Here is a 12,122-nt window from a genome sequence, read left to right on the forward strand (position 1 = left end):
GCTCCCAAATTGCCTCTCTTTTCAATAAAATCCCAAACTTCTATTTCTTATGTAGAAAATATCACTTCTTAGCTGATCCTGAAGGAAGAGAATTAGGATTGGGGGCTGGGGGGTTGGGATCTGACCTGCTTTTATGTAGATTAAAGTAATTCATACAAAATTTTGAGGGAAATTGTTGCCATAGTTTATAAATTTTTTTTTAATGTTTATTTTTGAGAGAGAGCTAGAGTACAAGCAGGGGCGGGGCAGAGAGAGGGAGACACAGAATCTGAAGCAGGCTCCAGGCTCTGACCTTTCAGCCCAGAGCCCGACGCGGGGCTCGAACTCATGAACCATGAGATCATGACCTGAGCCAAAGTCGGACCCTCAACTGACTGAGACACCCAGGTGCCCCTGCCATAGTTTATAATAGTTTTATATGTTATACCACAAAGTAAATAATCATAATGGACTGTTGAAAAAAGTCCTTTGTGTACAATGGCTTCAATTTTCTCTCAGATGTTCAAATCTCGTGTAAATTAACTGCTTCAGTGGGTCACAAGTAGTATGTGAACAGACATTCATTTAAGCTTTGTGTTTATCATGCCTGTTATTATCTGAGATTTTTTTCTGGTTGCCAAAAGCCCAGTTGTTTTAAACCACTGTTTTTATCTTTCTATAACACTGAGTGCCTCTTATACCTGTTTTCCATCTTCTTACCTCCTTGCCTCTTTCTCTTCTGTTTTCTTTCTGTATTTCTGCTTCATTCTCTCCTCACTCCAGGCATCCTTCTTGTTTTAGGCTATTACCTCTCAGTTTCTTCTTTCCAGGTGGTTGAAAATTTGAGATTTCTAAATGGAAAATTTCATGCCACCTGAAGATGAACCTGGCATCACTTAGGTGGAAATGAAGACACCCTCTGTCCTTGGATCCTCTTACCTCTGAACCTCAGTTGCTATTCCCACTGATACTTTCCCTTCTACACTTTCTTTTCCTTCTCAACATTCATTTGCAGCTTCCTGCATCAGGGAACAGGGTCTGTGTTCTCTTGTGCAGAAAGCAACCTCATCCTACATCGTAAATCAGACAGTAAAGATCTCTATATTGAGAATGAGGATCAAAAGAAAGCAACTCAGAACTGAAAAGGTGAAATGCAGAGTGCTTTGAGAACTGGAATATTTTAATACTAGAAAAGCCATAATCCAGGCATCAGAATTCTAATTTGAGTTCTTAAGAATAGTGATAGTGAGGCTACTAACTATATACATATAGTAGCAAGGCGCTGTAGTAATGAGGCAACTTACATAGGTCTCCAGTTGCTTTGTTTTTATTTTTAATATCTTATTTAGTATGTTTGGTATTATGTGCCTAAAGTATTGGAAAAAATCTTCAAATGAGTGGTTCTGTATAACTTTAAGGTGATGTTATTTTTAATAATTCCAGAATTTTTTTTTATAGGAGCATCTTTAACAGAATTAGATTCCCCTCGGTTGCCTTCACATTTATCAGAGTATGAACGGGATACCTTACTTGTTCAACCTGAGGTAAAGTCTTTAATAACATATACTACTTTTTCCAGGATATATATTAGTTACATTTATGGAAATGTCCGTTTAACCACAGAATTTTCACCAAAATAATATGTGTATGCTTCTTTTTATAGGAAGTAGTAGAAATGTCACACATGCCAGGAGAGTTATTTAATTTATATCTTCACCAAAACTACTTAGATTTCTTCGTGGAAGTAGATGATGTTATGAGAGCCAGTGAATTTCTGAGTTTTGCAGATATCCTCAGCGGTGACTGGAATGTAAGACCATTTGACTTAACCATTTTTGTTTACGAATGTTTCCTCCAAATGGAGAAAGTTTGCTTTTATTCCTCATTATTGGACATCTTATGTAACTTCTTAATAACAATGATAAAATTATTTAATCCAACTCAGTGTTTCTAATGACACCGGTTAATCTGATTTTTTTGGTGATAATATAACACTAATTTTTTCTGAAGTTATTTTCTGATTATAAAACTAATATATTCAGAAATTTTGACAACCATTGAAAAGTAGATAGGGAAGAAGTGTGTTTTTTATACTTTCTTTTACTTTTTTAAACAATTTTTTTCATAACTTTCTAATTATTCACTATAAATCAATGTAATAGCCACTAGCCACATATGGCTATTTACATTAGGTTAAATTTAACTTAATTTAAAATTCAGTTCCTCAGTCACACTGGCCACATTTCCAGCATTCCATAGCTGCATGTGGCTAGTACCACTGTGTTAAACAGCTAGATACAAAATGTTTTTGTTACAGAAAGTTCTTTTGGACAACATTGTTTTAATATGTTAATATTTCTGTTATAAATTTGAAATAGTATTAAAAATTAAAATTGGAAAAGATACAGTGAAAAACATGTATGATATGGTTTCTGTATTTAGAGTTTCATTATTCAGCAGTTGTGTTTGCTTAATTTTTCTTATATTTTTTATTTTAAAATTTTCTAACCTATAGACTAATGGAAGAATAGTATGATGAATGCCTATATACCCTTAGCTTTTGTTCACCAATTTTTCACATTTTGCTACATTTGCTTAATCTCTATGTGTTTATACACTTGTTTTGGCCCAATAATTGGAAAGTAATTGCAAACATCATGTCACTTAATACTTATCCACGTGTAAGGACCTTGCCCTATTATAACCATAATAGCATTTATCACACTTAAGAAAACTAACACTTGGGGTCCCTGGGTGGCTCAGTTGGTTGAGCATCTGACTTCAGCTCAGGTCATGTTCTTACAGTTCGTGAATTTGAGCCCCACATCAGGCTCTGTGCTCACAAGCAGTTCAGAGTCTGGAGCCTGCTTCAGATTCTGTATGTCCCTCTCCCTCTCCCCACCTCTGCTCATGCTCTGTCTCCCCAAAATAAATAAATATTTAAAAAAATTTAAAAAAAACTAACATTAATTCAGTAACATATTGTCATTATTTAGATTTCCCCAGTTGTCTCAAAATGTATTTTAAGTTATTTTCAACACCCATATCCAAGATCCATAGTTCACACATAGTGGTTGATTGTTATGTCTCAGTTGAATTTGATTTAGGTAATTTTGTAGCTTATTATTTTCAAGGTTGTGGTAATGTTGGAAAAAGTGAACATTAAATAAATATGGTTGGTGGTTTTTTGGCATCAGCAAGATGAATAGCACTACTTTATAAATCTCTCATTTTCGTTATTTTACATTTTGTCTCCTTTTTTAGATGCGCTCCTTACTCAGGCAATATACTACATCCATAGCTACGAGGGGTGTGATGCATTCCAATACAGCACGAGGATTTGCTCATTGCCAAGGAGGAGGATCAGGTTTTCGACCCTTGCACAAGCCCCAGTGGTTTTTCATAAATAAAAAGGTAAAAAAAAAAAAAAAAAAAAGAATTGTGTACTTTTAGTAGGTAAACTTTATCACATGTGAATTATATCCCAATGAAGCTGTTACTTTTTTTTTTTTTAGTTTTGAAAAAGTGTCTTATTAGTAGTAAAAAATAGTTGTTAATTCCCACAATTTTCTTCAAATTACATTAAGACATAAAAAGGACACTCTTCTTGAATACCCAGTCATTATTTTTAAGGAAAAAAAGCACTCAAAATTTGAAAGCTTATATTTTATTTATTAGTTGACTAGTAGTGAATTCAAAGTATCATTATAATTATATTTTAATTTTAATTGAAAATAGGGGCATCTGGCTGACTCATTTTGAAGAGCATGAGACTCTTGATCTCAGAATTGTGAGTTCAAGCCCCACATTGAGTCTAGAGATTATAGAAAGAAAGAAAGGGAGAAAGGGAGGAAGAAAGAAAGAAAAAAAAAAAAGAAGAGGAAAGAAAAGAAAGCAATCCTGGGTTTGCTTCTAACCATCTGGACAGATTATTTTACCTAATGTACACTTCATTTCCACAGCTTTAAATGCATTGGATTGAATTAGAAGTTAAAAATAGGCGGTCCCACAAGTTGAATACTACACAGAGATTTTTTTTTTCATGAAATTCCAGTCTTTAAAAATGAGTACAATAATTAAAACTCAGATATGGATTTCTGGCTCAGAATGTCTGGACTCTCCTGAAATAAATGCAAAGTAAGGCAGCACTGGCCTATACTTTTACATGGCAACAATCTGGCTGAGCCAAGTAGCATCTCCCCCTTGAAGATGGGAGTGATGGGTACCTTCCCCAGCTGCTTCACTGCACTGATTTATGTACCTGCCTGTCTCCTAGAGCATCTGAATTTGTGACACGGAACTGCATCATCTCTAAGATATCTTCCAGTTCTTTTTAAAAAAAAATTTTTTTAATGTTTATTTATTTTTGAGACAGAGGGAGACTGAGCGAGAGTCGGGGAGGGGCAGAGAGAGAGGGAGACACAGAATCTGAAACAGGCTCCAGGCTCTGAGTTGTCAGCACAGAGCCTGATGCGCGCCTCGAACCCAAGAACCATGAGATCATGCCCTGAGCCGAAGTCAGATGCTTAACCGACTGAGCCACCCAGGTGCCCCACATATCTTCCAGTTCTTAAATCATATGGCGAATAGGAGCCTGTAATTCATTACCTAAGACATTTTTTCCAAAGATTTCTTGGGGAATTTCATGACTTGTAACGAATTTGTATTCCTTATTGACTTGCTTTGCTATTTATAGCACTTATATTAATTTTGCCTTATAGTTACATATGAATTGTTTGTAAAACCATAAGCTCTTTGAAGGCAGATTGTACTTGTCTCCTTATCAGCCTAGCATTGTACCCGTGTTAACTAAAGAATATTAATTCTTTAATTGAGAACAGTATCCTCACATAATTTGTGATGTATGCTCATAAACAGAATTCCTCTGATTTTTAAGGTTTATTTTCCTTCTACCTTAAGTCTCTTAAAAAATTCTTGTTGCTGTTATGTCAAATATGAAATAGTTCTATAGGTAAAATGCTTTATTAGATAAGGCTAGAACAATTATAAAAAACTAATTAGGTAAACTCTTAAAAGTATGTTTGTGGTATATATAAACACACTTTGTGATACAGTAAACTTCATTTGTCTAGGAATACATCTCCATTTTTTTAAATTTTATTTTTCATTTCATGTCCCCCCCCAACCCCCCTTTTACAGTATCGGGAAAACTGCCTGGCAGCAAAAGCTCTTTTTTCTGACTTCTGCTTACCAGCTTTATGCCTCCAAACTCAGCTGTTGCCATACCTTGCTTTGCTAACCATTCCAATGAGAAATCCAGGTAATAACATGGGTTTTTGTTTAATCCAAGTAATGTTTTGTTTTGTTAATTTGAGAGAGAGAGAGAGAGAGAGAGAGAGAGAGAGAGAGAGAAAGCGAGCAAGCGCGAGTGGGGCAAAGGGGGAGAAAGAGAGACAATATTAAATTTTTTTTTTTTAAATGTTTATTTACTTTTGAGACAATGCGAGAGACAGAGTGCAAGCAGGGGAGGGGCAGACAGAGGGAGACACAGAATCTGAAGTGGGCTCCAGCCTCTGAGCTGTCAGCACAGAGCCTGACGTGGGGCTCAAACTCACGAACCGTGAGATCATGACCTGAGCCGAAGTTGGGACGCCTAGCCGACTGAGCCACTCACATGCCCCGAAAGAGAGACAATCTTAAGCAGGCTCCATGCTCAGTATGGAGCCCCACATGGGACTTGATCCCATGACCCTGGTATCATGACCTGAGCCGACATCAAGTTGGACACTCAACCAACTGAGCCACCCAGGAACCCCCAAAAGTAGTGTTTTATAACCTTATCTTCTTAAAGTCAACTCATTGCTACAATCTAGTGAGACTAAATATTTTTTCCATTATTTTTTGATCCAAAATTAACACGTTTCAGATTTGGAAAGGAAGAAAGAATTCAAATAATAATAGAAGTTAATAAAAAGAAAAACTAAAAACCACAGGTAATTTCTTTTGAAAGATTGGTGTAAGTTCTTCCTGACGTTTTTCTGTGCATATGCAAATATTAGGCATATGCTTTAATTGGCATATACACTTACCATGGATAGCACTCCATATGTTATAAATTAGTATTCAGTCAGCTCCGCAGACTGGGAAGTCCAAAATCAAGATACAAGCAGATGGTGAAGGCCTCCTCCCTAGCTTATAGATGGTCATCTTCTCGTATTCTCACATGGCAAAGAGCAGAGCAAGAGAGAGGTCTCTGTGATGTTCTTTTTGTAAATGTCAGAAATCCAGGATCATTTTATACTTTCTCTGCCCTAGTACTAGAATCAGGAATTCCAAGGAGCCCTGGTTCCTCTTAGTGGAAATGGTATTTAGAATTTAGGATCTGGGAGCACCTGGCTGGCTCAATAGGTAGAGCGTGTGACTCTTGATCTAGGGGTTTTGAGTTGAATCCCATGCTGGGCGTAGAGCCTACTTAAAAAAAATTTAGAATCTGGCACTAGGTATGATCATTGCTATTGGAGTATCATTGTGTCTATTCTTTTTCAATGGAACAAAGCTAGGAGATTGTGTGTGTATTTGTGTGTGTGTGTGTGTAAGTTCTTCCTGAAGTTTTTCTGTGCATGTATGTGTGTACCATGAGTTCACGCCAGTACATTCATTTTCAGCCTAACACTACAGAGTTCATTTTAACCTTTCCCAGTTCAGTAACTCGTACTGGTTTAGACAGCTTACATTGAAATTATCTGGAAAATCATTTATCCACTAGTTAAAAATTCAGATTATAGGATCACAACTCATTTTTCCATATGAAAAAGCTGTTTTTTAAAAAATCCTGATCCTGTTCTGGAGTGTATCTTTAAAAAGGTAAATATTGGGGCTCCTGGGTGGCTCAGTCAGTTGAATGTCCAACTTTGGCTCAGGTCATGATCTTGCGGTTCATGAGTTCAAGCCCCACGTCAGGCTCTGTGCTGACAGCTGAGCCTGGAGCCTGCTTCAGAATCTGTCTCCCTCTCTCTCTGCCCCTCCCCTGCTTGCATGCGCACTCTCTCTCAAAAATAAATAAACATTAATAAATAAATAAATATTTGTGAGCCCTCATAGTGTTGCATTTACAAATATTGAAAGGTGTATAAAATTCATTCAAAAATAAGATGTTCTGGGGGTTCTTGGCTGCTCAGGTGGTAGAGCATGCAACTCTTGATTTTGGGGTCATGAGTTCAAGCCCCAAGATGGACATGGAGCCTACTTTAAAAGAAATTTTTTTTTGGATTTTTGTTTTTATCATTTTTTTCCCCATTTACTGTGTCATTTTAGAAGTTATTTCTTTATATTTTTTCTGCTCCTATCTCTGTCTTTTATTCTGCTCCTCCATTAGTGTTTGTTGGTGTGCTTAAAGATATCCCACTTTCTTCTGCCAACCTTGGTCATTTGTTTCCATTCCATTTTCTCTGATTGTGTAATCTTTATCAGTCTCTGTTCAAGTTGACTGATTCTTTTGCCAGTTCAAATCTACCATTGAACCCCTGTAGTGAGTCACTGTTCTGGGTGAGCGCTCAAGTGGGGGTAGTCTCTGATCATCTTGGCTGAGCCCCTCCTAGCGTGGACCCTCCTGGCCCTATGAATGAGCTTGGGTGAGGGCCAGTGGCAGTTAGAGGAGAAGGCAGTATTCTCGGCCTGCTGTGCTACTAGGATAGAGCTTCCATGCCAAGGGTTGGAGAAAGGGAGTCCCGAATTCTAGGCTGGCCACAGGAGGGAGGAAGTCCTATGAGTTCTTGGCCGTACCTGACCTGGAGTGAAGTCTCTCTAAAGCTGAGGAAGTGAAGGGGTGGGTCCTGGTTCAAATGCCACACTCTTGCTGTTAGATTTTCCTGAAAAAAATGTTTCTTCACAGCATAAAATTTATCATCTTAAACCATTTTTAAGTATATAGTTTACTAGTGTTAAGCTTATTCACCTTGTACAACCAATCTCTAGAACTTTGTCATTTTGCAGAATTGAAACTACACACATTAAATGCTAACTACCTCCTACTCCCTGTCCACCACCTACCTTCTCTCTCTGAATTTTATTTTTAATTTTTTAATGTTTATTTATTTTTGAGAGAGAGAGACAGAGCATGAGCAGGGGAGAGGCAGAGAGAAAGGGACACACAGAATCTGAAGTAGGCTCCAGGCTCTGAGCTGTTGGCACAGAGCCCGACGCAGGGCTTGATTTCATGAACCATGAGATCATGACCTGAGCCAAAGTCAGATGCTTAACGCACTGAGCCACCCAGGTGCCCCTGTGTCTGAATTTGACTACTCTAGGTACCTCACATAAGTGGACTCATGCAGTATTTGTCCTTTTGTTACTGACTTGTTTTACCTAGCATGTCATCAAAGTTCATATTATAGCATGTATCAGCATTTCCTTTTTAAGGCTGAAGAATATCACATTGTATATACCACATTCTGTTTATCCATTCATCTGTTGATGGACACTCAAGTTGCTTCCACCTTTTAGCTACTGTGAACAATGCTGCTGTTAACGTGGGTATACAAATTACTCTTTAAGACTCTGCTGTCAGTTCTTTTGGGTGTATACCCAGAAGCGGAATTGCTAGATCATGTAGTAATTCTGTTTTTAATTTTAAGGAGCTGCCTTACCATTTTCCACAGCATTTATACCATTTTACATTTCCACCAACAATGCCCAAGGGTTTCAGTTTCCATACATCTTTACCAAACCTTTTTTTTTTTAAATTTTTTTATAACAGACATCCTAAAAGATATGAAATGGATCCCATGGTTTTGATTTGAATTTTCCAAAAGATTCATGATTTTGAGCTTTCTTCTTCCTTCCTTCCTTCCTTCCTTCCTTCCTCCCTCCCTCCCTCCCTCCCTCCTTCCCTTCCTTCCTTTCACGCAAGGGGGAGGGATAGAGGGAGAGGAAGAGAATCTTAAGCAGGCTCCAAGCCTGGCATGGAGCCCAATGCAGGGCTCTATCTCATAATCCTGAGATCATAACCTGAGTGGAAATCAAAAGTTAGACATTCAATCAACTGAGCCACCCAGGTGCCCTAAGTATCCCTTGCTTGTTGGCCATTTACATATCTCCTTCAGAGAAATGTCTATTTAAAGCTTTTTTAAAATCTGTTTCAGCTCAAATTTCTTTTATCCAAGATATTGGAAAGCTTCCTCTGAAGCGACACTTTGGAAGGTAAGCTGTTTTAATTTTCAAAGAACTGTTACTGAAATGTCCAATGAATGTTATCTACTTATTCAGTATACAACCAGTAAAAATTTATCTGTAATCTTCCAGTTAACAAATCTTACGTATTTGGAAACCTCTTTTAACCTTTCCTCCCAAGATGTTCTTAGTTTATTTTTTTTCCTAATATTTTTTTAAAATATTTATTTTTGAGAGAGAGAGTTGGAGCGGGGAGAGACAGAGGATCCGAAGTGGGTTCTACACTGACAGCAGCAAGCCTGATGCAGAGCTTGAACTCACAAACTGTGAGATCATGACCTGAGCCGAAGTTGGGCAACTGACTGAGCCACTCCAGTGCTCATTAGCCTATGTTTAAAGCCTGCAGGAACCAAGAACTACCACAAAAGCACTGTCTTTTTTAAACTTACTTATTTTAAAAGATTCAGACAAATAACACCTAGATGTAGAGAGGTAAATCTGTATCTGTGCTATTCATTTTATTGCAAAATGACTGCTGGGCTGATATCAGTGATTAACACAGCACCTGTATTTCATTTCTTCTTAGCTTATCTGTAAGATCAAATTATGTATTCAGGCATTTAATTATTTATTAATGTTTTATTTTACTTTTTATCTTACTTTAGAGAGAGAGCACAGATGGGGAAGAGGGCAGAGAGAGAGAATCCTAAGCAGGCCCCACTCTCAACTTCAGAGCCTGATGCAGGGCTCAGTCCCACGACCCTGGGATCATGACCTGAGCCAAAATCAAGAGTCAGATGCCCAACTGACTGAGCCATCCAGGCACTCCTGTACTTAGGCATTTTTTAAAGGTTTAAAAGGGCTTTTTAACTGCTCTTATTGGTTCAACTACTTGATTTATCTTGGGAGACAGGATTTGTCAGTGCTACTTACTACAGTGACTAGTACTTTATCTTTCATTCATTATGACCATATTTAACCTTATCATTGATTCATGTTGACAATATTAAATATGAATATTTAGCTTGACATTTAATATTAATATTTAATAGTTCTCTAGTTTCCTGTAATCCAACCTACACCTTATTTTTGTACATTTAGCTAATTTCCAACTTTATCACAGCTTTTCTTGTAGCTTAAATCATTGCTGTTCCTAGGTCATGTAGTAATTCTGTTTTTGATTTTTTAAGGAGCTTCCTTACCATTTTCCACAGCAGTTACACCATTTTGCATTTCCACTAGCAATGCTCAGGAGTTTCAGTTTCCACATATCTTTGCCAAGTCTTTTTTTTTTTTTCTATTTTTTTATAACAGACATCCTAAAGGATGTGAATGGCATCAAATGTTATTTACATAGGATGTATTCCTAGAAATGAAGTTGCTGGATCAATGGTCATACACTTTTTTGAAGCCTTTGCTCTATATTGCCAGATTGCTCCTAAGAATATTTTGCTAATTTTATGTCCCCTTACATTGTATAAGCATATTCTTTTCTCCTAACTCTTGACACTTCTGGGTTTTTATTACTTACTTGGGGCACCTGGCTGGCTCAGTTGGAAGAGCATGCAACTCTTAATCATGAGATTGTGTGTTTGAGCCCCATGTTAGATGTAAAGATTACTTAAATAAATAAAAGATAGGTAGGTAGGTAGATAGATAGATGGTCTTGGCCTGTCTTAAAGATTATAGTACTAGTTCATTATTTTAATTTCATTTTTTAAAATTGATTAGGTTGAACAATTTGTTTACTTACCATTTGTACTTTCTTTATGTAAGTCGTCCGTGTTTTATACCCATTTTTCTATTCTGTATTTTCTTTTTAATTTGTAAGAACTCTTTACAAGTTTTTGTATTATAAGTTGTAATGATTTATTCACATTTTGTCATTTACCTTTGTATTTTTGTTTGTATCATTAAATAAGCTAAAGGGCCTGGCTAAACAGTGAGCACAGTGAAAGTAGATGAAAAACTAGAGATGGCTTCATAATCATCACACACATGGTATAATTTAAAGGCATCCCCTTATTTGGTTATTATTGATGCCTGCATTATGAATCTGGCAGGTTGAAAATGGAAGCCCTGACGGACAGGGAGCATGGAATGATAGACCCTGACAGTGGAGATGAAGCCCCGCTTCCTGGAAGGCAGCCTGCAGAGGAAGCTCTGGGTGAACCCACTCAAACCACTGAAACTGAAACATGCTGTCTTCCTTTGAGTCAGAATAGTGGGAGTGAACTGCCTGCCAGCCAGCCTCAGTCCTTTTCAGCGCAGGGAGACCTGGAAGATGAAGAGATGATCATAGAAGACTATGAAAGCGATGGGACATAGAAACCAGCCTGCCAATCATATTGCTACTTGGCAGATTCATTTTCCTTTTATTCAGTGGTACCTGAACAGAGATAATATGCTTTTCAAGTGAATGACAGTTCAATTCTTCACCCTCGTAGTATTTCAGCACAAGAAACTGACTTCTCTGTCATTTTGAAGTAAACAGAAGATCAAGCTTCAAATAATACCTTAATTTTGTTTTCTCTAGTATTTATTGAGTCTTGTGAGTGGTGCTGGGAGTAGGTCAGTGTGTATGAAGTGTGTTTGAACATTATGCCAAATATCAAACAATGTGAAGGAATGATTCTGATTATTAAAACTTGATGGGGCTGTAAATACAAATTATAAAAGTTTAGTATGCAATGATGAGTGTAAATAAACTTTGTGCCTTATCCACAGTTTCTCTATGGTCTCTAACTTCTCAAATACCATTTTTATATGCTGTACACTGGACTATTTTAGATACTTTATGGAAAGTAATTTATATCAAAATTAAAATGTTGAATTTCTTTTCGTTTCCTCTTTTAGTATTTCCTAACATGTATTGTCGGCAAGGTATCATTGGGCATAATACATGAATCTCCTTTATCCATTGTTAACACTTTTCAGAAAAGTAAGAGAACCTTGCAAAGAGAACTCTGGAGGGCGGTGAATCTCACCTTCACTACCTTTCCAAGCCATGTATG

At 37.2% G+C, this 12,122-nt stretch overlaps 1 protein-coding gene across 4 annotated transcripts in view; it reads left to right on the forward strand.

Annotated features, from left to right (window-relative positions):
* Positions 1-11,834, forward strand: part of RAD17 (RAD17 checkpoint clamp loader component) — a 38,492-nt gene extending 26,658 nt beyond the window's left edge. For all 4 annotated transcript variants that reach the window (XM_042940495.1, XM_042940491.1, XM_042940488.1 and 1 more), the window contains 6 exons: positions 1,438-1,523; positions 1,643-1,789; positions 3,244-3,393; positions 5,140-5,260; positions 9,081-9,138; positions 11,172-11,834. In XM_042940495.1, coding sequence (XP_042796429.1) covers positions 1,438-1,523; positions 1,643-1,789; positions 3,244-3,393; positions 5,140-5,260; positions 9,081-9,138; positions 11,172-11,436 — 827 coding nt within the window. In that variant the 3' untranslated portion in view covers positions 11,437-11,834. The remainder of the gene's footprint in view (positions 1-1,437; positions 1,524-1,642; positions 1,790-3,243; positions 3,394-5,139; positions 5,261-9,080; positions 9,139-11,171) is intronic.
* The last annotated feature ends 288 nt before the right edge of the window (positions 11,835-12,122 follow it).

This window comes from Panthera leo, chromosome A1 (genome assembly GCF_018350215.1).
Source record: "Panthera leo isolate Ple1 chromosome A1, P.leo_Ple1_pat1.1, whole genome shotgun sequence".
Classification (NCBI taxonomy): Eukaryota; Metazoa; Chordata; class Mammalia; order Carnivora; family Felidae; genus Panthera; species Panthera leo.